This window comes from Xyrauchen texanus, chromosome 40 (genome assembly GCF_025860055.1).
Source record: "Xyrauchen texanus isolate HMW12.3.18 chromosome 40, RBS_HiC_50CHRs, whole genome shotgun sequence".
Lineage (NCBI taxonomy): Eukaryota > Metazoa > Chordata > Actinopteri > Cypriniformes > Catostomidae > Xyrauchen > Xyrauchen texanus.
In genome coordinates, this window is record NC_068315.1 from 8,341,950 (window position 1) to 8,369,868 (window position 27,919).

General features: G+C 38.2%; 1 protein-coding gene across 15 annotated transcripts in view; it reads left to right on the forward strand.

Moving 5' to 3' along the window:
* The first annotated feature begins 458 nt into the window (after window positions 1-458).
* Window positions 459-27,919, forward strand: part of LOC127633455 (calcium/calmodulin-dependent protein kinase type II subunit gamma-like) — a 117,716-nt gene continuing 90,255 nt past the window's right edge. For all 15 annotated transcript variants that reach the window (XM_052112556.1, XM_052112562.1, XM_052112566.1 and 12 more), the window contains exons 1-2: window positions 459-639; window positions 2,910-3,004. In XM_052112556.1, the coding sequence (XP_051968516.1) occupies window positions 575-639; window positions 2,910-3,004 (160 nt within the window). In that variant the 5' untranslated portion in view covers window positions 459-574. The remainder of the gene's footprint in view (window positions 640-2,909; window positions 3,005-27,919) is intronic.

Below are 27,919 nucleotides of genomic sequence, written 5' to 3' on the forward strand. Positions count from 1 at the left end.
ACCATAAAGTATACTGAAATGAAAGTAATTTCTGTCATGATATCCAGAGAACACGCATCCTGTTAAAAAGAGATAAAACCTCGAACTATTTTCTACAGTGATTTACGCTTTCACAAATCTTTCTCTGGGCATGCAAATCATTTAGGCATAATTTTACCTTCATAATATTATACTAAATATGTATATGCATATGGGGAGTTTTTGTTTTAAACCATTCACTCAGGGGCACTACCATTGCTCATAAAATCTAAATTCAAATAAAACAAAAAAATTATATATTTTACATAACCCAAAATATAAACACAATTTCAAAGACAAACATTGCACACTTCCAGCTATTTTACTCGCCTGTTTCCCCCTCCCTTCCCCGTGACTTTGCTGATTATAAGGAAGTATCGCGTGAGCTCGCGTTATTTTCTCTCCACCCCCACAACCAGCCCCGCCCCGCCCCTCCGCTCCGCACTTTCCGTCTGTATCTCTCTCTCTCTGGAACACATGAGCTTCTCCTCTCGAAACCTGAACCGCAGCAGCAGCAGCAGAGGCATCGACCCCCCTCCCCGCACGCACACACGAAATGGCTACAATCGTAACCTCGACCAGGTTTACGGACGAGTATCAGCTTTACGAAGAGCTGGGAAAGTAAGTAATTGTGGCATTGTGACGTAAAGGAACAATGTAGCAGTGTGACGTCACCGGCGCAAGTTACTCTTGTTTGTTGCGTTCCGTTCTTTGAGTTGCATGTTGACAGCGGGGGAAATGACTCGCAAAGAGACTCGTAAACCTTTCCGAAAACCACGCATTTGATCGGATCAAGTCCAAGACTGAGTACTGCACTGGGCTCTGGACTTGATCCGGATCAAGCCCTTGTGCGTTGCTAACTAATCTAAGGTTTTAATTTTACGTTTGAAGCTTTACTGCTGGTTTTCGAGTGCTATAAATGCCATAGTATGTTAATCGTACAATATACAATGAAGAATGTTCACACCTTGCTTTTATTTTAAGGGCTCTAGTGGTTTTGAATACTACATATTTTCTATTGTAAGTTGAATGTAGTGGATACTAAATTGAAAAAAGGCTCTAGTGAGTACAATATATGTCCTATACTTTATTGAATGTAGTGTGCAGACTATGCAGAATGTTCATGCCTGGTTTTATTATAAGGGCTCTTGTGGTTTTGAGGACTATGTTTATGCACTATGTTGTATGTTGTGTATACTGTCTATGTGGAATGTTCACGGCCTGTTTTGAGGAATGTATATGCACTGTAGAATGTTGAACGTAGTGTATACAATGTAGAATGTTTATGCCTTATTCTGAGTACTGTATATGCACTATAGAATGTTGAATGTAGTGTATACTATGTAGAATGTTCACACCTTGTTTTATTTGAGTGGCTCTTGTGGTTTTTGTGTGCAATATATGACCTATAGCTTATTGAATGTAGTGTATACTATGTAGCATGTTCACACCTTGTTTTATTTTAGTTGCTCTTTAGTTTTTTGTGTGCAATAAATTAAATATAGCTTATTGAATGTAGTGTATACTATATAGAATGTTCATAACGTGAATAACATATGTTTGACATTGTGAATACAATAATGTTCCTGCCTTGTTTTATGTTTAGGGCTTGTTGTTCTCGGTTTCTTTGAGGATTTTGTTGGCACTTTGCCTGGTGTTTTACAACAATTTTCTCTCAGCAATGTAAATTGTCTTGTATTCATAACCAGAGGTGAAATTAGTAGGCTATTTTGTTTTGAAGCAGTTCAAAATTAAAACGACACAGTGTAGTATATAGAGCACTCGAGGTTGTATAGCTGAATACATTATAAAAATTAAATATCAAGTCTGTCGCACACACAGTTACCGAGCAAAAACACAGAATGTTTCCCTTACTGTGAATGGTTCCAATATATTGGGAGCCCACTCCTAATGTTCCAAGAACGCTCTATTAGTTTTCTTAATCAATAAACTAACCTTCCCAGAATGTTGGAGGGAGGTATTTGGTGTGAAAATCTAATAAGAACTTTGATCTAACGTTATTTAGTTGGTAGTTTTATTTTTTATTTTGTCCAATCCTATTTTTCAGTATTTTCTAGGGATGTGCGCAGTTACGTTTTTTTTACATTCAGTTAACTGTGAGGTTTCATGAATGGGTAATTTATTTTCATTGTAAGTTGGAATGCAGGAATAAACGTTTAAAGAACGTTTATTGCAATGGAATTTCCTCAAACACTACTCAAAATAGCAGCAAATAAAGAGCACAGTGAGATATGAGCCTAAATGGCACAACACATTGATCTTTAAAAGATACAATTTCACATTGAAGTCAAACAAAATAATCAAACTGTTACTGCTTGTTTTTGCGCAGTACCTGCGCAGGTTCACATCTGTGAGGTATGCAAGGATTGTCGTATGTGAAGTTACCGTGTACTGCTGTGCTTAAATTGCATCTTCTGAGTGCTATGATTTTTAAATGGTTACAAATTAAAATACATTCATTGAACTTGATTGATTATTGTCTTATCCGGTTATCAAGCGCTAAAACTATGCTCGATGAAAAACAACCTGGAATCATGTTTAATGGTGTAACAGTCACACAATGTCCCTTTTTGCAACCTGAACTACTTCAGAATGCAGCACAATGAATGAAACAATTAGCAGCTTATGAGATCCGTTTATAAAAATGAAAGGTCATTTTTGTTGTGTTGTGTTAAGTCAGCATACTGTTAGGTGAGACATTGGCGAGTTGGACTTCTTTTTCAGCCATGCTCAAATTTTCTACGTCTTGTGTGCATTTATAATGACACTGTTGTTACGTAATGTATTATTGACAGATCTTTCCACATTTGCATGAGTCTGCATCATTTGCTTTTGCGGTAAATCAAGATGCATGTGTTTTTTATTCACAGGGGTGCATTCTCTGTGGTGCGGAGATGTGTCAAGAAATCCAATGGCCAGGAATTTGCTGCTAAAATTATTAACACAAAGAAACTGTCAGCAAGAGGTAAGACACTTTATCTGAATCTTACTTCTAGTAGGGTGCTTGTGAGCATTAAATTCAACACTCCATCAGTTGCATACGATGCAATATGGGATGAAGCTGTTGTGTGTGTCATCTGTGCATTGAGGGAAGGAGAAGAATAGGCATCATAAACTAAGCTTTCAAGTTCTTAACAGAAGGCCGGATGCATTTACTTTTGGCAGACGCTTTTACATTTTAGTATGCCAGTACGTTTACTTGTGGAGTTGTAATCTACAACCACATTATCTAGGTCTGTTAGTCCGAATTCACAAAAATCTAACTGTTGGAGGAAAGCTTTTACGTGACATTTTAAAACCAATTACTGATTTTGTCCTACTAAAATTGAACTTTAAAAGTGCATGCAAACATACTGTTAGTTCCCGGGAAACAAACCCGGAATCTGGCCATTGCTTGATCTATGCTCTATAGAAACATTTTTACATTTTCGTGTAGTTGAAAGCTGCAGTCTTAATCCAAGTATACATGACACTGTGCGTAATTGCATAGTTGAAGGAAGGACGTCAAATGAGGAAGTGAAAAATACACATTTGTGTGTGTGTTGCCAGTTGTGGTCCGAGTAACATGTACATGCAGAGCAATGCTGAGCTACAGTTGCATTATACAGGTCTGTTTGTCCAACTTTGCAAAAGTCTGTTTGATTTCAGTTAGTCTAAAGCATATACATGAAAAAAGATGAATTACTATTTTAGTCTGACTGAAATGAAACTTTTAAAGTGCATGCAGTTGTACTGTTTGTTACCTGGAAATCGAACCCACAACCTAGCTGGACTAAAGCATTTATGTGATATTTTAAAAAGACAAATGTCTATTTTTCAGACTGAAATTGATCTTCAACTGTGTTTTTTAAGGAATCGAACCCATAACTTTGGTGTCTTTTAGTCCGACATTGCTAAAATTGTACTGGTATATTTTCAGTTGGACTAAAGCGTATACATGACATTTTTAAAAGATGAGTTACTATTTTAATCAGGCTGAAATCAAACGTTTAACGTGCATGTAAACACGTGCACGTTAAACTAAGCTAAATGGTTAGCTCAGCGAGTATTGACGCTGACTACCACAACTTGAGTCGCAAGTTCGAATCCAGGGCATACTGAGTAACTCCAGCCAGGTCTCCTAAGCAACCAAATTGGCCCCGTTGCTTTGGAGGGTAAAGTCACATGGGGTTACCTCCACGTGGTCGCTATAATGTGTGGTTCTTGCTCTCGGTGTGGCGTGTTGTGAGTCGTGCGTGGATGCCGTGGAGAATAGTGTGGGCCACCACACGTGCTATGTTTCTGCGGTAAGATGTATGGATTGATGTCTCAGACGTGGAGGCAACTGAGATTCGTCCTCCGCCACCTGGATTGAGGCGAGTCACTACGCCAACCACGAGTACCTAGAGCACATTGGGGATTGGGCATTCCAAATTGATTATAAAAGGGGAGAAAATAAAAAAAGGTAAACTCTTTTTTTATTTTATATATTGATTTATATATATATTTTTTATTTCTTTGTCCATCTCTGATTTCTCAGAATTTAAAGTGCAACACAGAGAAACACATGAAAATCCTGTACCCTGCAGCAAAAATCTGGCAAATAGTCCCACCTGCAGTTTTGCAGTAATTTCATGAACCTTTTTGTGCACGCATGTGTTTATCAGTACCATGTGGTGTCGTAGAACATTTGTTGTTTTCTGCTGAAGTTTAAAGTTGCTTTTGATTAGAGAAAAAAGAGAATAGAGCCCTCAATGAGAAAAAATAGGTTATCTTTAGTCATTTCAGTTAAAGAATGAAAGATGGATTTTTCCATGAACAAGGAGATTTAAGATGTTTCAAAGCCCTGCATAGGTTGCTGTGGATAAGGAGTTTTCATTTGTCTCAATGTTCAGTTGCTGCCCTGATACATGGGAAAACATTGTGGTATACTATGAATGTTAAAAAGGCCTCTTAAGCTGAGTCATACACCAGGGAGGATTCTGGGTAATTTGAACTGATAGGAAACTTTATTGTCTTATAAAATTATGACAGTGTTGCGGGCAGGGTGAACCTGGGTTATTGATTGCTGGAGTAAAATGATCAGCCAACTTGGAGATGAATCATGTGCAATGATTTCCATTTTCTTAATGAAATAAGCATTAATCTGCAGGACTCAACAATAAAGATGGCCCATGGCCAGGATAAGAGATTTTCGGGCCAGTGCTGTGTTGTCACTACATCTCACTTTTGTTGAACATGCACATGTGGTGTTCTACCTTTTGAACTTCAACATATTTCTGTGATGTATTGAACATTATTGTTGCCAATTCTGTTGATTTAAATACGTATGTGTTTTTAAAACTGTGTTCTAGCTGGCTGAGATACAGTAGGTGAGGTTTAGTTGAAATGCCAAGAATGACTTCTTTGATTCATCAGTTAAAATGCTTTGTAAATTATAAACAAATCAGTAATGCTTTGTATGTATGCCATAGTTTTCCTACAAAAATGGGTTTATGAATTTACAGTCATGGAGTTACATTGGCTAATAGAATGTAGCCTAACAATCTGGTTCTGGATGTAAACAATCCCATTAATTTCTTTCAATAAGCAAATACATTTTTAACTCTATCTTACAAACCTTTAAATACCGACCACTGAGCTCCGTAGTTGTTAATGTTATATGCATCTTTTGAAGCCATCCATCTATGTTATTTCGACTTCATTTTTAAGAAATCGTGTATAAAATTAGAATTTCTTGTAAGAACTACACTACCCATGGTCCTGAAGAAAAACGCTCCCTTACTACACGCTCAAGCTTCTTATATATGTTTACATTTTGGAATATTTTGAAATAGAAATAAAATGAATTGTTTCTAGACATACAGTATAACCAACAAATTAAAATCAATAGTTTTATATTTTTCCCCCATTGTTTTTAATTCAACAATCGCAATGCTATATGGGATTGTATTTCTTGGCCTTATAAAAGACTATAAGTACACTGTCTTGTCTATTTGTCTGATTTTCAAATGCTTTTTTGCTTCAAATCAAAGTTTGTAATTAAGCAAAATGTAAAATATTGTCAAGTAAATTAAAAATAATTACTTCAGGCCCGAAAATACATTGTCGAGCCCTTCTCTGATTTAGCTTGTAGAGTTTTGTTCTGCTGCGTTATTTCTAAATGTACATGCCTCAGCAGGTTGCAGAGCATCGTTTGTCATAATGGCAGGAGGTTAGTAAGTAAAGTGTCTTATGCAGTACGTCTTTCTCCCTCCCTCGATTTGCTGATTTGCAGTTTTTCATTCAGCTAATGTGGAATTAAGTGGGAAGCATGGACAGTGAGGGTCTTGTTTATGGCACAGCCATTTTCTTTGTTGATTACTTGTGTTTCCAGTGGCCCTGCCTATTAAGGGCTGCTGTACTGGACCATGCTACAGCTGGCCTGTTAGCCAGAGAAGAGGGGCTTGACGGGAACCCTTTACCTACTAATATATAGATTCTGGAAGTTACCCATGGAATGGTGTGTTTCCTGTCTGCTTGATGTAATGCGATATTCAATTTATCTGACTGAGATTAATGCTAGGTTTAATGTTCTCTCAACTCTGGCTGTGAGTGTGCATTTAATTCAAGTTGATATAGTTCAATTCAAAAAGTCCTGGATCAATTTGCAGACTTACCATGCCTCCCTGCAACATTTTTGGTGGCTTGACATTAGGGCTGGGCAATATGGCCAAAAATACAATTCGTACCATTAATAGGGGAAGGAAATGGATTCTACATGTTTGTTAGACCTCAAGAATGAACTTAACTTGTAAGTTTACAAGTAGACTACACAGGGCAAGCTACCTTTTAAATTTGTATTTCAAGAAGTATACTCTGTTTAGGATTTAATCAAGATGCGGGAATTATTTCGTCTTCAGCGGTCATTTGACTCCACTGACAGACTTTCTTGTGAAAGTCCACAGGGTTATTAGGTTGCAGTAATCTGGATTGCCAACTGTCAATAAACATCACATGAAGAAGAAACACTTTTTTTGCCTGTGTCAACAAGCGGATGTAAAAGCACTTTGGATCATGAAAAAGCATAACTAAATATTGCATAAGTAAACCGCAATGGTGTTGATGTCAGAGTTGTTGTTGTGTTCATTTAATAGCAGCTGTGTCAGTGCTGTCTTGTACGGTACACAACGACACAATTTAGCCGGATAGTAGCTAGTACCGAGCCTGCCAGTTTCAATGACAGCAGGGCGAGGTAGCCGCTAGCCTGCTAATACTTTCTTAACAGGCTGATTTCATGACTGATTCAGTATGCTAGTAGTGTGTATAACTTTGCTGAACTGCTTGCGTTATTAGTGACACATTTGATCTGATCTTCTAGATGTAGAACATGTAACTAAATATAAAAAATTACTTAAGTTTATCATCTATATCGAAAATGCTCTCTACAGAAATGCCGGTTTTCTTAAAGTGCCGTTCAGTACCTTTTTTGCAATTAAACAACAAATGTGTAACAAAATATTATATATGCAACATAATGTATTGATGGAATACATGGATTTGCTCATAAAATAAAAAAAAGCATATAAATAAAATGATATAAAATATAATTAGTAAAATTGTAATTTTTGCAATGTATAATTAGCTGGGAGATAATTTGTTTCAAATGTAAGCCAAATGAACATTATAATTTAAATATACCCAAATTAATAGAATCGCAATGGAATCAGGTAATCTGTATCAATACCCAACCCTATTGTTGTGTGAAAAAGACCTGCATGATGATTCTTCAAAAACTTTCTTTTGTGTTCCACAGTAAAAAAAAATAACATAATATATTGGAACAACATTGGTTTGGAACCACATTAATTTAAAACAAAGTAAATAATAAGACAATTTAGTTTTGGGAGAACTATTCTTTTAATTACCAGTTGGAAACTCTGGATATTCTTTGATTCCAGACTTAACAAGTTGGAGACGTGCCAATAAAGGAATCGTGTTGGAAGCAAATTGTTATTGATCATAATTTTTCAGTAAAAGTTTTACTTTTTACTCACTGTTGAAAATACTACACTGCATTTCTCATCATTTCTCCATGTCATGTGCAACTTTTCTATTAATTTTGTTACACTAGCACTAAAATAGGTCTTGTATTTTGCTGGGTAGAGAAAAATAAAGAAATATTAAATTGCCTTATTCCTCCATTTCATTTTGACCAAAATGGCTAAATGCACATTACATCACATTGTAATTATCTAGGAGCATCTCTGGAGTACTTAAAGGCAGCATTTAGTTGTGTTGCTGAATTGTTAAAAACATTTTGGTGGTTTTGACCAAGAGCTTGTTGCAGTAGCTAGGCAACCATTTCACCAGGGGTGTACGTGATTGGCTGACACAAACAAGGAGCTCAAGATTTGAGAGTTGATGGTCGGAGTTGAGGAAGAGAACGAATGAGAGAGGGGAAAAAAATCTCCCATAATCCCTTAGTGCCTGTGCCCTGACGTGCACCACACGTCTGCAGAGACACAACACGTGAGCCTGACAGAGGCTTGGAGTCGGCGAGTTTCACTCTACACACCTACCGCCCGTATCGGTCAAAAAATCCAACGGCTTATGAGTAACGGGGTCATTCTGGTTCATTAGTTTAAAGCGATCTAATTGCATAGTCCATGTGCCATTGTCTTGAAATATATATATAATATATATAAGATATATAGATCATCCACAACATTAAAACCACCTGCCTAATATTGTGTAGGTCCCCCTCGCGCCGCCAAAAATATGCCTATATATATATATATATTTGTGTATATTTACTTTGTGTGTGTGTCTGTGTATAGTTGCATTACAATAAATATTGGGTTTAGAACATATGGAATATTTATATGTCAGAATATTTTTACATTTAATTTATGAAGACAAATATTTGTATGATTAACCCTCTGGCCAGGTCACATCATGGCCTTATTAGCAGTTGGGGGTGGGGAAGCTTTTCAGAGCCAAGGAAATTTGCAGCCATAATGAAAGCAGCTGTGTGCTCAAGCATTTTCTATCTATTCAGAAAAGTAAAGGTTGAATTGCTGTGGAAATAGCAGTAGAGGTCTGGTCTACACATACCCGCCCCCACCCCAAAACTCATGTTGGCTGAGTCATGTTCTATAAAGAGGTTGCGTCATAGTGCACATTTTAATGCGGTTAATTTACACCTTTGTATTTTTGGGGACTTGGTTGTGTTTTATAGGAATACCCCCCCCCAACACACCCACCCAAAAAAAAAGTCTATCATCATTTACTTACCCTCATCTCTATCATTTTCTATTTTCCATGGAACACAAAAGAAGATGTTAGGCAGTATGTTAGGTGGTCTCATTCGCCATTCACTTTCATTGTGCCTTTTTTCCATGCAATAAAAGCGAGTGGTGACTGAGGCTGTCATTCTGCCTAACATCACCGTTTGTGTTCCAAAGAAGAAAATAAGTCTTATTGCTTTGGAACAACTTAAGGGTAAATAATGACAGAATTGTTGTTTTTGGGTGAAATATTCCTTTAGGAACTTTCAGTTTGTAGTTTAACATTGACCAATCAGAGAAACATTTTTCTGTTGCTGTGTCTGCCTTATCTATGTATCTGTCCTCATCTCTCTTTTCTTGTGTGGGGGATTGCTTTGTATTGAGGTTAATCCACTTATTTAGTTGTATTTCATTGGCTCAGACCAGGGGTGTGTGCATGCAACAACCGTATCTATTTTAGCCTTTTTTTGCTTATGTGGACGTAATTTCTTAGTCCTTTGTAGACATGTGTTGTTTAAACATCTCCTTTGTCCATTATGACAGCAGTGTGGGAGACTCAAACGGCTCCTTAGATCTATTGGATTCAGATTAAGCTGTTATTGAGAGGATTTAACCTCCCTTAGGCTGACTTGAGCCTCAGTCATCTAAAGGACCAGTTGCTTGTTTTGTTTAAAGAAAAATAGCATACGGTCAGAATTTCCTCTGCATTTTGCTGTGGTACTCCCTGTTGTAACACCAGAGGTCTGTTGGCAGTCGTCCAAAAGGCTGTATGTTTTCTGTTCTTCACATACACCCATAATGCATGCATATACATATATATGTAAAATAGATGTTTATGTATATGCTCACATGCAGTTTCTTTGAAAGGGCTTAAAAGGTTGTGAACCCTGCAGAAAAGAATTATGATCAAATAGTTTGAGGACTTGTCCTCTCCTCTGTGAACTGCCTGCCCCACGACATCATACTCTTCCCCCTGACTCATCTGACTAGAAGCTTTATAACGCATTTTCACGTCGTGGACCATTAATATCACTGTCACTTATCCTGCGTGCAGCTCTCCCGGATTGCTCGCTCTCAAGTGCTTTATTATTGGCGTAGTCATTTCCAGCTGCCCTGTGCACATTTCTGCAGTGCCGCCAGTTATACTGGAAGAGGCTGTTCTGCAAAACGTGAAGGGTCATTACCAAAACTACACATGTATTGGAGATTTAGTCAAAATGTATGTATACTAAGTTTCTTGGGTGTTTGAGTTTGATATAAAATCTCAAGTCTTCATACTTACAGAGAAGTTCTTCATACTGTTTGCAAAAATACAGACACCGGCCACACCACTGGGGGAGGCGTTTCGAGGAGCATTTAAAAATGAGGATGAACAAGACTGCATGTAAAACTATAGCTAATGACACATTAAAATGTCTTTATCCACGAGCATGCACTATGCACTCTTTATGTTCTGTGCTGTTGTGTACTGTGCCTTTTAGAAGAACTTCCATTGATTGCACCCCCTTCCGAGTCCAGTTCCTTCCTGCTTTCTTTGCCATTTTATTTTACTCCATGTGCTGCATTTATGAAAAAGTGAGGTAGTCAAATCAATTGGATCTGAGTGTTTAGGAGTTGGGGCTAGAAGAAAAAGAAAAGGTAGAGGTTTGGAATCTGGAAAATGTGATTAGTCACCTGTTAAGGGCTTGATTGTTGGAATAGTTATCTCTGGTAGCTACTTCTTAAAATTGTTTAGGAAGAGAGACAGTAAAGAGAACATGACAGGAAAACCAAGTCATCCTGAGAAAGAAAATTAATTCAGGCAAAAAAATTGCCAAGTGGGTCCTAGTAGAATAACTCTAGAAACTTAAAAGGGACAAATCATGAAGTAGCACATTTTTCTTGTTTTGAGATAATGGAGCGTGATGTACTATTAGAACATGCTGTAACTTTAAGAACTCAAACCCTCCGTCCCAGTCCAGAAAGACTTGCAAAGTTTTTCAAAACAAATTTCATAAATATGAATGAAAATCAACTCAAATGTAGAGGTTGGGAGTTAGGATTGGAATATTTTAACATAACACAGGATGTCTTCTGTGGAAAACAAATGTTACTTTTTAAACTAGTCATGTTGTTAGGCACTTTACTAAACACCTTATACACATAGAGAGAGAGAGGGAGACAGATTTATTTCTATATATATATATATATATATCTCTCTGTAGACCTCCGAGACAGGATTGTATTGAGTCACAGATCTGTGGAAGGGTACAGAAAAATTCCCAATGAGCAAAGTGGCCTCCATCATCCATAAATGGAAGAAGTTTGGAACCACTAGGACTCTTCCTAGAGCTGGCCGCCCGGCCAAACTGAGCGATTGGGGAGAAAGGCCTTGGTCAGGGAGGTGACCAAGAACCCGAAGGTCACTCTGACAGAGCTCCAGCGTTTCTCTGTGGAGAGAGGAGAGCCTTCCAGAAGAACAATCATCGCTGCAGCACTCCAGCAATCAGGCCCGTATGGTAGAGTGGCCAGACGGAAGCCACTCCTCAGTAAAAGGCACATGACAGCCCATATAGAGTTTGCCAAAAGGCACCTGAAGGACTCTCAGACCATGACAAACAAAATTCTCTTGTCTGATAAAACAAAGATTGAACTCTTTGGTCTGAATGGCAAGCGTCATGTCTGGAGAAAACCAGGCACCGCTCATCACCTGGCCAATACCATCCCTACAGTGAAGCATGGTGGTGGCAGCATTATGCTGCGGGGATGTTTTTCAGTGGCAGGATCTTCGAGACTTATCAGGATCGAGGGAAAGATGAATATAGCAATATACAGAGACATCCTTGATGAAAACCTACTCCAGAGCGCTCTGGATCTCAGATTGTGGCGAAAGTTCATCTTCCAACAGGACAACAACCCTAAGCACACAGCCAAGATAACAAAGGAGTGGCTACGGGACAACTCTGTGAATGTCCTTGAGTGGTAGTATAGTCAGGACATTACTGATGTAAAAAACAGCACCATCACTATTTGAAAAAAGTCATTTTTGAACAAATCTAGACCTATTTCCAGCAGCCATCACTCCAACATATTATCCTTGCGTAATCATGCTAAATTGCTAATTTAGTACTAGAAAATCACTTGCCATTATATCAAACACACAGTTGAAAGCAATTTGGTTCATTAAATGAAGCTTAACATTGTCTTTGTGTTTGTTTTTGAGTTTCCACAGTATGCAATTCACTTGCATGTCTTATGTTCAATATTAGGTCAAAAATGGCAAAAAGAAACTGCTTTCTGTAGAAACTCATCAGTCAATCATTGTTTTGAGGAACAAAGGCTTTGAAATAAAAAAAAGAAAAAAAAGATATATACATCCTTCTTCGACAGCTTATCCAGGACCAGGTCGCTGTGGTAGTAGAGACAGCAAAGAAGCCCATATGTCCTTTTACTCAGCCACATCCTCTAGCTCATCCTGGGGAATCCCGTAGTGTTCCCAGGCTGTTCCCAGGCCAGCAGAGACATATAATCCCTCCTGCGTGTTCTGGATCTTCCCCTGGGCCTCCTCCCAGTTAGACAATCCCAAAACACTTCCGCAGGAAGGTATCCGGGTGACATCCTAATCAGATACCTGAACCACCTCAACTGGCTCCTTTCAACGCGGAGAAGCAGCGGTTTTACTCTGAGCCCCTCTCGGATGTCAGAGCTTCACAACCTGTCCCTTAGGCTGAGCCCTGACAACATATGAAGAAGGCTCATTTCTGCCGCTTGTATTTGTGATCTTATTCTTTCAGTCACTACATAAAGCTCATGACCATAGGGTTGGAATGTACAATGACTGCTAAATTGAGAGCTTTGCCTTGAGGCTCAGCTCCTTTTCACCACTATGGAAACCACATTGCTGCAGACGCTGCCCCTCACTCATGAAGAAGAACCCAAGATACTTGAACTCTTCCACTTGGGGCAGCTGCTTTCTCCCTACCTGAACAGAGCAATGCATCCTTTTCCAGCAGAGAACCATGGCCTCAGACCTGGAGGTGCTGACTCTCGTCCCAACCGCTTCACACACGCCGCAAACCTCCCAAGTGCGCACATGATGATGCCAACAGGACCACATTATTTGCAAATAGCAGGGGTGCAATCCTGAGGCCCCCAAACTGGACACACTCCACACTCCACACCCCGGCTGCGCCTTGAGATCCTATTCATGAATATCAAAGACAGGATCGGTGACAAGGGACAGCCCCGTCGGAGTCCAACACCCCCTGTGAACATTGTTGACTTAATGCTGAGGATGCGGACACACCTCTCGCAATGGTTAAACAGGGACCGAATCCTTCCTTACCAGTGAGGTCACATTACTTGTTCCAAAAGCCAGTTTCTGTAACCAAGGCCTCATGTGATTTTTTTTATTTTTTTGGTCTAAGCCCGGCTGGGGGTCAAAGGCAGGTGCTTGCCTGCGAGCTCCTCTCCCGGGTCTGGCTCCATCATAGGGGAGTTTTGGAGATATATATATAATTGCATAATAACATTCATGATATAACCCCTTAAGGAGAGTACATTTATCTACTCAAATGTTGACTACCATGCAAATAGCTTTAACTGATAAGGTGAAGATATGGGCTGTTATAAAATGTTAATGGATGCTGTAGCTGCCTAGCTAATTGCATGCGATTGTCAGTAAGTGTGAGAGGATTCAGCTGTATTGAGAAGTGGTCAATCCACATTTAATGGATGTTCTTTGACCAGCAGTCATGAGGAACCAAAACTGAGAATGTTACTTCCTTTCCGTATAGTGGTTGGAATTGTAAAATGAACCAGAGAAGATCACGTAGACATCATATTTTGAATTCTCTTCACTTTCTTACAGATTTGGACATATGAGAAGACACTTTATCAAAGCTGAGGCTGGGATGTTGTTATGTCAAAAGTTGCTGATGGTGGTGTTTAGGTCCCTGGCTGTTTTTGTTTTTATCCGGATCAAACTGTAACTCGTGAGTTGGCGCTTTGGGTGGCATTGAGTCATTGATCTTCTCTAACAGCGTGGCTGAGTTAAGCCAGGGTCCTCTGAGATCTGCACAGGCACACGTATCGAGAGCTCTGCCTACTCACACACTCAGATGCAATGGAAATACAAAATTAGTCAGCCTGCTAGTTTGGCAGAGAGAGGCCCAGTAGAGAATGACTTGACAGTTTTAAGCTGCCAAACAAACTTGGAATAACAGATACAACAGTGTTAAAATAGTTAACAAAATCAAACTAAAATCATAATTGGAAATAAATATGTAATTGGAAAAACTAAACTAAAATACATTTTTGAGTCATGATGTAAAATGACCATGAATTAATTTTAGTTTTAGGTTGTGATACACAGTATGTAAAAAAATATGAATCCTTTGCAAAAGGAATGCTCTAGGTTCAATACAAGTTAAGCTCAAAAGTATTTGTGGCACGTTGTCGATTACCACAAAAATGTATTTTGACTCGTCCCTCCTTTTCTTAAAAAAAAAGCCAGAAATGACCATTACAATGATGCACTAACAACGTAAGTGAATGCGGACAATTTGTGGATGGTTTACAGGCAGAAATGTAAAGCTTATAATTTTTTAAAAGCTTACATTAATTGTTCTTAAAACTTTTATTATTTGTGCTGAAAAGTTGTTTAAATCCATAATGTTTTCAGTGTTTTAAGATTTTAGGGTTTACAGTGTTGTCAGCATGGGAATAAAGTTGAAAATGTTGTAAAATTTTACACAGAAATGGTTAGTAAGTGATTTTTATCTGAGCTTAACTTGCATTGAACCCGGAATTGTCCTTTAATAGTGAAATTACCGTAGACCGTAAATTACCATAGACGGCCCTGATAATGTTGCAACATTAAACGTACAGTATTTAAATGACATCGTTAACACTTAAAGTTTGACTGCCTTAAAATACCAACTTAATGCTAAGTACTAACTAATTTAACTAGAAAACACAGATTTAATTCAAACTAAACTTGCACTAACAGTCATGAATTAAACAAACTAACCAAACTAAATTTAAAGGACAAATTAATAAAAAGCTATATGATGGGAATACATGCATCTGATTTTTAATGTTGAATGTAGAATATGATGCATGCCAGGTCCACACTAATACATTACCATTTCCCATCATTTCCAGGTATCATTTTCCAAAATATGCGGTAGCCTACTTGAGAGCGTTTTTGAAAGTCTCCATTTTTGTTGGAGGTAAATGCCATTCCACTGAACGTGAGAAGTGTTACGGAGACAAAATTAATGCGTTTTCAACTGTAAAGTTTTCAAAAAAAGTATTTTGCGATTTTGAAGTAAAGAACTAAGCTGTACTGTTCCATACTGATGCTAGCTTTATTTCTCTCTCTCTCTCTCGTGTTTGTCACGTGATTCTCACATACTCCTCTGACACTCCAAACTGCTGTTTGTACATATTTGCCTAACACTCTTTTTTACATGCAGTCGGCCTTTACTTTTTTCTGTGTGTGTGTGTATTGAAATGTATTTCATGTCAGTTAACTTGGTGCTCATCTAGCACCGATACCAAAGCTCTTTCTTCTGTCCTTCTCTTTCACTCTGTCCAGTTTCTCTACATTTATATATTTTTTTCCTGCCCTTGTATGGTGTCCTTCTGTATTCCTCTCTGTGTCTGTTCTGGTCATTTTAAAACCTAAGTGTTATTTCTCTCTTGATGTTTGTGTAATTTGTGTTTGTAAAGTGTATCCCTCTGATGCATGATGTCCAATACAATAGACTGATGTTAAAAAGCCATTTGTAATGATACATCCATACCACCATGATTACCTTTGAACCTTATAATTCTATATTACTATCCTCATTATGTGTTATTTAGTTTTTTATTTATGTCACCATGGCTGACGAATATGGCGCACCAAGCACCTGTATGCCTGTAATATTTACTGTTATTTTCTATTGCAGTGGATGAAGATTCCCAAAAGATTTGGAATGATTACATTCTTATTTTGAAGTTAAAAGAAAACAATGTAAGCATCAGTGGTTACATTGCATTTAAATAAATTTTTCTGCTCTACCACCAAACAGTTTTTTTCCTCGATGTTTCTTTCCTGTAATCTCCACCATCTCTATAATGTGTTTTGTAGTTTGCGTTGCTGTGGGGTTGGGTTTTAATACAGTGTTGGTAGCCACTGAGTACTCCTCCTTTGGATGAACTGCTGACCTGAAACACACACACACACACACACACACACACACACACACACACACACACACACACACACACACACACACACGCATACACACACACACAATTCCCTCACTCTCTTTTTTGGTGTCCTGTGGAGTTGCCCTCTATCTGTCCCTTAATCACTCTATATGAGTCCTTCACAGTTCACACAGCACAAACCCAAAGAGCCGTCCTTCCTCCAGAGACCGAGACTGCCTCAAGTACTGCTCCCAGAAACCTGCTTTTACTGCAGCTCTGGAAAACAGAAACCTGTCTTTAGCACAGATTCCAGAACACAGAGATCTGCCTCTAGCATCGCCATGGCTCCAGACTGCGACTATTAGCCCTTTTACACCAAAATGGCGATGGTTTGCCTGCTGAGCCTGTGCTCCACTGGTTCACAGCCGGGGCAGTCTGGAGCCTTTCGTAAGCCGGCCGCTCTTTTCCACTGACTTCAGAACCAAACGGTGATGTAATGGGTTACGTGACTACTTTAACTGACCCTAAACAAACATGGCATGTCGCAACAGTGTTTGTATAAAATATACAGAGTAATGCAATCCAACTTTATTACATTGCTTAACAAGATTGTCAGAGGCGACATCTACGCTAAAGACAACAGGCAATGTAATTACATTATTTTGTATGAACTATGGCTTAACTTGCTAAATTCTTGCTAAAACTGCTTTTTTAAAGAAAAGGAGGGACGAGTCAAAATTAATATTTGTGGTAATCGACATTATGCCACAAATGCTGTATTGAGCTTAATTAGTATTGAGCCTGGAACATTCCTTTTATTATGTGCTGCTGTTTTCTTTTGCATAGACCTTATTCAGGCTAGCACCATTTTTGATTTTGAATGGGAATGACAATGAGGCTGAGAGGTATAGACTTACCATCTCATTAATGGTACAAATGGTATAAAGCTCCTAGATCACATCTGATTTTCCACAAGTCATGTTGTCTGGAGTTCTTTGTATACTGAATGTTCTTGAACAGATATTTTATCAATCTTTCTTTCCATGGAATGATCCAAAAACACTTTAAACTGCAGTGCTGCCCATTGAACAGACTGTAAGTCTATCCCTCACAGCCTCGTTGTCATTCGCATTAAAAATCAAAGAAGGCGCTTGCGTGAATAAGGTCTATAGACTCCAAAAGTGGGATAAAACAGTGCTATCGGTTTGAGCTGGAAGACTTGGATTAATTATGTGCACGGCCATGATGTAATCATGTTTGCTATAAATTTTTGCTGCAAAGTTGTGAGTTGAAATGATCTCCTCAGTTCAGTCAGCTCTGTTGATGGCTTGAAGCCACAGCAGTCAACGAGAGCCCTCGGAAGCATTTTTCAACAACGTAATCTGATAAAATTTAACTTTTTGCACATTGTTTTTGCCACGTGTTTGACATAAGCGGTGATGCTGCCAAAGCATTGGTCTGTTGTGTCGCGTCTTGCTGGAAAGCAAGTGACTAAAGAGGAGGGTCACAATATAGGCCACATACAGTACTTTTGGCTACATGCATTGTTAATGAATTAATTTAGAGTTTTAATGTTGTATTATTTTAAAAAAGAAAACGCATAGATGTACAATAGAAAATATAAAAACATATCCAGAGACATCCTAGTAGCATTAGTGGTTTTGTATATACCTGCTAATTAATTATTTAATGTGGTGTTTTTTTTTATTGTGAAAAGTGGTCTTACATTTTTATTTTGTTAGTCCTTAAAAGTCTTGAAGTCTTGAATATCATTCCTTCGAACCTGCAGATACCCTGATTTATTTATTTACATTTATTTAAAATATTTCCATTGTATTCAGTTCCATTTTTAAGTGCATCAATGTAACCCAGGTTTTTTTTTTTTTTTATTAATTGTTTTAAGAAAATGAGGGACAAGCCAAAATACATAACATGTAAATCAACATTATGCCACAAATGTTGTCGCTTGAGATTAACTTGTATTGAACCCAGAATATTCCTTTAATTCTTTCATAATTTACTCCCTTCATGCCATCCCAGATGTGCATGACTTTCTTTGCCCAGCAAAAAAACACTAACACTGATTTTTAAGAAGAATATCTCAGTATCTTTGTAAAGTTCAATGCAAGTGAATGGTGCCCAAAAATTTTAAGTTCCAAAAAGCACATAAGGCTGCATAAAGGTAATCCATATGACTCCAGTGCTTTAATCCATGTCTTCTAAATCCATCTAATCAGTTTTGGGTGAGAACAGACAAAAATATAACTTCAGTTTCTCTTTAATCTTGACATCAGCAGTCTCCTTGGCGATCATAATTTCAATCGATCGCACTATATATCTTGCCATTGATGGGGGTTAGAGGAAAGCCCTGCTCCAGATGACTCCTTGCATGCAGCGAGAGGCGTTCCACACTGTTTTCATGCTATATAAGGAGGGAGGGGGTGCCCTGCAGTTATTGAGATTGCTGTAGTTCCTCACCCTTTTGCCAAAACACACTGAATGTGGAATATGAGTAGCATCTCTCAGATAAATCCAGCATGGCCTGACAATCTAAGGGATTGTTTTTGATCGTTTTACCATCTAATTCTCTAGAAATCTTTTTTTAATCTTTTTTTACTTATTATTTGTAATTCATGTTTTTGCTGCTAGTCTTGTTTTGCATTCAAACCCCGGATGCAAAAATCATTTAAGCTGTAATGTGATGCAATTCTAAATAAACAGAGTATTCAGTGTAGAGCAGGATTTATAGAGGTAATATTATTACTTACCGAGGTAGTTTTACATAAAATTCTGTCATCACTTACTCCTCCTCAAGTTGTTACAAGCTTGCATGATGAAATTTTAGGCAGAATGACAGCCCCAGTCAGTATTCACTGAAAGTGTGTTCCACAAGAAAGAAAGTAATATGGGGTTGAACTAACATAAGGGTGATAAAAAGATGACTATTCATTTAATATTTTTCCCAGCAAAGCCTTGATTGCATCAGCAGAAAGATCCATCATTTCAGAGCAAGGCTACTATTAGGCTACATTTTGATGCTTTCTTAAAACTTACACTAATGAGACCACAAAAATACTGTTGACAATTATTAAGAAATTAAATGACATCAATTTGTAATCATGTTGTCTTCAACGTGAACTAATATGTTCAGGTAATCTGTCGCATAACCCTTCTCTCCAGTCCTGTCTGAAAGGGTTAGATAAACCACCCTGAGATACAAGCTAGGCAGTGTAAGTCGTTTTTTACTTGTTATCTCTAACCCACACTGTCTCTGAGGGGTATTGGTGGAAGAAAATTTGTCGTTGGGCGTTTTAATGAGATGTATCTGTGGATATCTTCGTTCCTGCCTTTAGAGGAATGTTGGCAGAGAGGAGCAGTGCAGAAAAAAAAAATCCTACAAATGTATGCCTGTATCTAGGGATGTCAAAGTACTGGTTCTTCAGTACAAAGTAGATACCAAAACAAAACCAAAAAAGATATCACGATGCCAGTGTTTCTGTGGTACTACAGAGTATGACCCAATTGATCCCCCTGTCTGACTGACACACTAGTGCTTTCAAATGCTCACACATGAATTTTGGGAAAATATAGAATGCACAATTGTAACAAAGTTCAATGGATTGGAGGAGGTGAGAACGGAATTAACAATATAAGTAATATTTAATGGCTAACTTAAACAAAAACACAAAAAGGGCAGCTGCCTGTAGTTCTCTCTCTATCGAACTGCCGCCTCCGGTCGCCTTTATCCCTCTCAGGTTTGATCAGCCCGCCCTCCGCCCTGCCACATTCCGTTCTCGTTCTTTCAGGGTGGGGAGCCCCCGGATTGACATACATGCCCTTCCGGCCCCGTCATCCCCGCCTTTCTGGATCTGGGAGGGGACAAGTGGAGGGAAACAACAACAATAACAAAAAATAAATGAGAGGGAAAGGCCAACACGAAGCGACAGCTGGAGAGAGGAGAGAGAGAGAGAAAAAAAAATTTACTCGCCAGTTCTCTGATATGCCCTAGCTTGTTCCTTGGCCAGTCCTCCACCCTCTAGTGGATGACAGCCATGAATCCCTGGGCGGATCAGAGGCAGTCCTCCTGCCCCTGGCGGATAGAACGCCCCGCGTGGTTTCGGTGGACGGTAGAGGTCTCCCCTGCCCCTGGCAGCGGTTCTCCCACTCCAGGCGGTCGGCCAGGAGCCACTCCCCACTAGTGGTCGGTGGTCCTCACTTGACCCTGCCGTGTTTTAGTGGCTGGTAGGGGTCTCTTCTGCCCCTGGCAGTGGCCCTGACTACTCCAGGCGGTCAGCTAGGAGCCCCTCCTCCCTTCGCGTTTGGCGGACGTTCCTCCGCTTTCGGGCTCCTCTGTCCCCCACCGGATGGCCGCCACGGCTGCTCCGATTTCGGTGGATGGTAGTGGTGAGGACTCTACTACGGTGCATCCCTCCTCCTTCCTGGGTTGTGGCATAGTATAACAAATTTCAAAGGAAAGGAGGATGTGAGAACGGGATTAACAATATAAAAAATATTTAATGGTTAAAAACACAAAACACATACAGGGAAGCTGCCTGTAGTTCTCTCTCTAACTGCTGCCTTCGGTCGCTTTTATCTCTGTCGGGCTTAATCAGCCTGATTAGGGGCCGGGTATGCAGCATCAAAGCCCGGCCCCACCCTCCGCCATGCCACAACAATTGATCAAATTAAAATCGAGATATGACCTAGTGTGATATTAAACCACAAAAGGATGGGATTTATTTTGTTTACTGTCTTCATGTTCTGGACGCTTTAAAGTGTATGTGTATAGTCACTCAAACGCTAAAGAAACACCACGATATGAGCATCACACATGCTGTGTGTGTGGTAGTAGATGACAGAACAGAGCGCTCATTCACTATGTCATGAGCAGTGCCTAGAGAACCTATATTTATCTAATTAAATTGCAGGATTTTGCCCTTTAAAAATCCTACTGGGTCATATAACTAACCACTTTCCAGAGATGTAATGCTACCGTCAAAAACATAGAAACTGAAAAGCCGAAATAAATGTCAAAATAAAAGTTTGGTTAATTTTGCAGCAGTAAAATAGTATTACTGTACAGTAATATGTAATATTCACTGTAATAATATTATTTTTTTTTTACAAATAATTATTATTTTTATTATTATTATTAATAATAATATTTAAGCAATATCAAGCAAGAGTGCTGTTGTACTGAATATGTTTTAATTAGTGTTTATTTATACTGTTCAGCATTTCATTAGACAAAAAAAAACAAGACCGATGTTGTCTTTTAGATTATGCCATGAGAATATTTACAGAAGCACATCATTTGATAACAAAAGGCAATACTGTGTTGAATATAATTGTTCTATTTTTATCTGATTCAAGTTTTATGAATTCATTTTATTAGACATTGTTTTGATGATGAAATTTAATTGTAAATAAAATGGAAAACACAGGATTTGGGGAATTAAAATGAAATGTTTCAGAGGGCCCTACTTCAAACCATTTTTTTTTTTTTACATTTTGTTGAGAAACATGCAGTTGTTTTCATTTATCTTTACATTGATATTTAAATTTTAACTTTTTTAAATAGGCTAAAAAAAGTGTGTTCAATAGTGTATTACCTATTTTTATGTGGTATCAAAAATCATAACATTTTACTGGTATCGGTACTGACTACTGAAATTTTACCTGATTACCTCAATCTGGAAGAACCAGGGAGATGGAGATGTTTTTGCGAGTTTTGACCATTCTGAGGAGGTCTCACCTCCAGCGTTATCAAGGCTGGATCATTACAATCTTTATTATTCTGCTAAACCTCAATTAATCAAGAGACTTAACATATCACAAGAGAAACAAAGGACTTCAACTTGAACAACAAGATAAGGGGAATATTTTCACATTTTATTTGCTGTCAGCCCTGATAAGGCTGTGTGTGTTTGCGTTTTGACAGGTCTCTTGGCGTTGATCTTGTCTTGCATATGTGCTTGTTTGTCAGAAGTAACTGTGTGCGAGGTTCGTCGAGCGAGCTCTCAGCAGGGGTTAGTGTTCACAAACCCTTACTTAAAAAAAGTTGTTTTGAAATGAACATTCTCCCTTAAGCAAAATGTATTTTAGATCTCTTTAGCATTTAGGAAAGGAAAAAGGAAAGTGTGTACGGATGACAATTGTACCTTTGTAGAAGAAGCTCTGCCTGTTTATATACATTTTTAACTTCAGGTACCTCAAGGATCGATTTTGATTCAGGTAGTCACAATCAGATTCTTTTTTTCTCTCCCCTTTTCTCCCCAATTTGAAATGCACAATTCCCAAAGTCATCATGGTGGCGTAGTGACTCGCTTCAATCCGGGTGGCGGAGGAGGAATCTCAGTTGCCTCCGCGTCTTAGGCATTCAATCCACACATCTTATCAAGTGGCATGTTGAGTGTGTTACCGCGGAGACATAGCTTGTGTGGAGGCTTGATGATATTCTCCACAGCATCCACGCTCAACGCGCCACACCGAGAGCAAAATCCATATTATAGTGACCACGAGGAGGTTATAGTGACCCTCCCTAGCAACCGGGCCAATTTGGTTGCTTAGGACATCTGGCTGGAGTCACTCAACACACCCTTGATTCTTTACTCGCTGAGCTACCCATGCCCCGTCACAATCAGATTCATAAATGATTCTTGATGATTTTTAGTACAGCTGCAATACTTTGGTGTTAAATACTAAAATATATTTAGGTTTAGATGTCTCTGCTGAATTCTGTCTAAAGATTCTGCATTAAAAATCTGCCCTGCCAATATAGACAGTGGTTATAATTAAATGCAAAATCACACCTTGAAGAGAAGTTCACCCCAAAATGAAAATTCAGTTATTATTTATTCGCGCTCATATTGTTTCAACCCAAGACTTTCTTCTGTGGAACACAAGAGAAGATATTTTTTAAGGATATTGGTACTGCTTTTTTATTCTGCATACAAACGAAGTGAATGGGGACTGAATCTGTCTTACAGGTTTAGAGCAACATGAGGGTAAAGGATGTCAGAATTGTAATTTTTTGGGTGAACTGTCCTGAAACTTTGGCGTTGGCAGTCAGCTTGTTTTCTGTGGATGTGCACAGAAGCGAATAATATTTAAGTCCTTTTTTACTCTTAATCACCACTTTAACTTTCTGTACAGTAATGATTGTGCATATATGCCTCTGCTGGTTACTGCAAACAGCTGTTCACCTTTTCCTCATGGAACATCTCAATTGCTGAAGATCAGAAAGCCCATATGCTACAGTGCACTTGGCTTGTTGTCCTACCTGGCTTTATACACCTAGCAGTTTTTCCCCATTGGGAAGCCTGCTGCAGGTATGAATGACCGCATAAAAGGGCAAAACTGTAGACTAAACAGTTTGTATATGTATGCTTGTGTGTGTGCTTTTTTTCCCCCCATTTTTTTTTACACTGCATCGCAGCATCGGATGCATCCCCCCCCGCCCCCCTGAATGCATACAGCCTTTCATGGCTTATTGCTTTATTAGATTTGTCTCACTTTGAGAGTTCCTATGGCTCCCACATTACCAATTCCTGTTCTATAGGCCCTACCGTCCCACTCAGTTTTCCTGTGTGTCCCACTTACTTTCTCTGTCCTGTCTCTCACTTCCTTCTCCCTTCTCTTTTCCTCCAGAGGGCTACTTGTGAATAATTCAGTCTTGTTACATTACAGAACCGGCCATGGTTTTTTGAGAGAGGGAAAGTGAATCGCTGTCTGTCTCTTTTATTACAGCATGAACAAACAAACACAGTGCCTCTAATTCACAGCCGCGCCGCTGGAGCGAGCCGTTTAGGTGTAATCAGATGCTGCGGTACTCGTCTCCACACGCCTCCCTGATGCAGTTAAAATGCAGATGAAATGAGCTGAATTGGATTACTGCGCATCTTGAAACATGATACAAGTTCCGTTTGGTGACATGCTCAGTGGCTCGGTGTGTGGTGAAAATTGTTTAGGGAAGAATGAGGCGGGGGAGATATTATACAGGCTATATATTATTACACAAATTTGCATGCTTTTCTGAGGAGACTTCAGGTTTGTGTCTTAATAAAGATTGTATCTTTCCCCAAAAGTTATTATATTGTTTTTAAAGGAATAGTTCACCCTAAAATGAAAATTATATCATCATTTACTCACTTTCATGACATCCCAGATGTATATGTCTTCCTTTCTACTGCTGAACACAAATTGTTTAGAAGAAAATTTGATCTCGATATGTAGGTACGTACAATGCATAGAAGTAATCCATAAGTCTCCAGTGGTTAAATCCATATCTTCAGAAGCAATACAATAGGTGTGGGCGAGAAAAAGGTAAATATTTAAATCCTTTTTTTGTTTTTTATCTCCATTTTCACTTACACTTTTACATGTGAAAGTCACATGTGGTGCATGTTTAGTTTCACTTTCACATCTGTAAGTGAAAGTTAAAGTGTGGATTTAAAGGAAAAAATGACTAATTAAATATTGTTCTGTTTCTCACTGACAATTATTATATTGCTTTTGGAGACATGGACTTAAACACTGTAATATGGATTACTTTTATGTTTCCTTTATGTGATTTTTGGAGCTATAAAGGTCTGATCACTATTCACTTGCATTGTATGGACCAACAGAGCTGAGATACTTTTCTAAAAATATTAATTGGTGTTCTGCAGAAGTAAGAAAGACATACTATAAAACCAATCTAATCGATCATTGAAATGTTTGCACACTGTACTGCAAACATTTCTTTCTTGCATTGAAAAATAAATTTACATTTACATTTATGCATTTGGCAGACGCTTTTATCCAAAGCGTCTTACAGTGCACTTATTACAGGGACAATCCCCCCAGAGCAACCTGGAGTTAAGTGCCTTGCTCAAGGACACAATTGTGGTGGCTGTGGGGAGCGAACCAGCAACCTTCTGATGACCAGTTATGTGCTTTAGCCCACTACGCCACCACCACTCCGCATTTACAACATAGCCAACTGAAAACAAGATTTACTGAGTGTCATGACAACAGCAATGCATCTTCTGCATAATTCTTTTGGTGTCTTGCAAGCAAGTTATCTAAGTGGATTGTTTTTATGGATACTTGGTTGTCCTGAGGACAAATACTTTTTCAGAAATCTAATTGGCATGCATACTGTAATTAAATGATTAAATGAATTTCATATTAGCTGGTTAGGGCCAGGCGGACTCCATCGGCTTTAGCTTCGGCTTGTTAGTTGTTTGATCTCTCTCATCAAAATACATGTCTTTGTGCATTAGCACAATGTTCTTTGGTTCCCTCTCTCCTTGACCCATTTAAGGTCCGTAGTCGTTCTTCCTCTGGGCTCTCTTACGGTTCTTTATCTCTATATCACTCACTCCTGTGTTTGGAGATGAGCGTGGTTTTGTTTTACCTTATATCATGCACATTCATACATTCTTAAATGCATTCTTACATGTCTTCAATGTTCCTGCATAGACGTTTTGTTTTTGCAGTTTACTTTTCATTTGAAATCGCAAGCCGACATTGGTCATTTTTTCTTTTCAAGACTCGACATAATAAATCAACAAACTTGTTGAAATCTCAAAATACTGTATGTGTCAAAACAGAGGTATTTGTCCATTGCATTGGGCGTCACTCTTTGTATTTAGTGTGTTGTGCCGTGAGTGTCACATTTTCAAGCTAGCTCTCTGAAGAATCAGACTGCAACACAAACTGCACACAACCACGCATTTAGATGCATAGAGATATCTGACGTTCATATGATGTGCATGCACATTTACTCAAATGGAACTTTGAAAATGCAACCACTAAGTGGTTTTGTTGCATTAACGGCTGTCATTATATTATTAGAAGTGCTTAATCAGATACATCTTTTTATTCAGTCATTGGTATGTTAATTAGAGCTGTAGAGTGTTTGGTCTGGGACTCTTTATTAAAGTATGAGGAGTGTCATGCTGCGTTGCCCGCAATGTTTGAACAAGACTCTGCATCTGAATTCCTATACTTTCATAGTATGCACTGAAATAATTGAACTTACAGCTCAGCCAAAGAAGTGTATATATAGAGTGTATTGCTATATTACATCCACCATATTGTCATTGTCCTTTGACTAATGCTGCACTAACAACAACCACAAAAGAGTTTTAATCTAGTTTTTAATCTAAGAAATTCACCCAAATATATGTATCCTCATTTTGTTCCAAACCCATAAGACTTTCTTCTTATATGTGGAACACAAATGGAGATTAAAAAATAAATAAATAATAATAATAAAAAAAAAAATATATATATATATATATATATATATATATATATATATATATTTTAATGAATTTTCTGATCCATCTTTTAAAACAATGTGGTCATTCCATGTCTAATCAGTCAGAGTTCCCTGGCTCTAAATTTTGTTTTTATAAATCTTTGGTGCTTGGATGATGCATTCCAGATCTTAGCAGATGTACACTACAGGTCAAAAGTTTTGAAACACTAACTCATTCTTTATTATAATTGTTTTTCTTCACATTTTAGAATCATAGGAAAGTCATCAAAACTGTGGAATAACATAAATGGAACTATGGGAATTATGTTTTGACTAGACAAAATCCAAAATAAATAAAAACTATGTTATATTTTAGCATCTTCAGAGTAGTCACCCTATGCCTAGAATTTGCAGACATGTACGCTAGACGTTTTCTCAGCCAACTTCTTGAGGTATCACCCTGGCGTGCTTTTTAAACAGTATTGAAGGAGTTCCCCTCTATGTATATTGGCTGATTTTCTTTATTATTTGGTCCATAGCATCAATTTCAAAAACTTTTTTTTAAATAACATTTTAGTTTTATAATGAAATAAATGAATATGGTGAAAATAATATATTTTTGTCTACAAAAATCATTTCAAACATTTAAGCATACGCCATCAGATCAAAAGATTTTTAAGATCATGAGAAACATGAGAAGTGTTTCAAAACTTTTGACTGGTAGTGTACATTTCTAAAATCCCAAAACTAGATATACAGTGAAGTCAGAATTTTACATACACTTAGATTGAAGTAATTAAAACTCCTTTTTAACCACTCCACAGATTTCATATTAGCAAACTATAGTTTTGGCAAGTCGTTTAGGACATCTACTTTGTTCATGAGTAATGTTTCCAACAATTGTTTAGAGACAGATTGTTTAACTTTTAATTGACAATGTCACAATTCCAGTGGGTCAGAAGTTTATGGTGCCTTTAAGCAGCTTGGAGAATTCCAGAAAATGAGGTCGAGCAATTAGCTTCTGATAATCATCTTGGCTAATTGTAGTCAATTGGAGGGGTACATGTGAAAAATATTTTAAGGCCTACCCTCAAGGCATCTTTGCTTGACATCATGGGAAAATCAAAAGAAATCAACCAAGACCTCAGAAAAAAAATTGTGGACCTCCACAAGTCTGGATCATCCTTGTGAGCAATATCCAAAT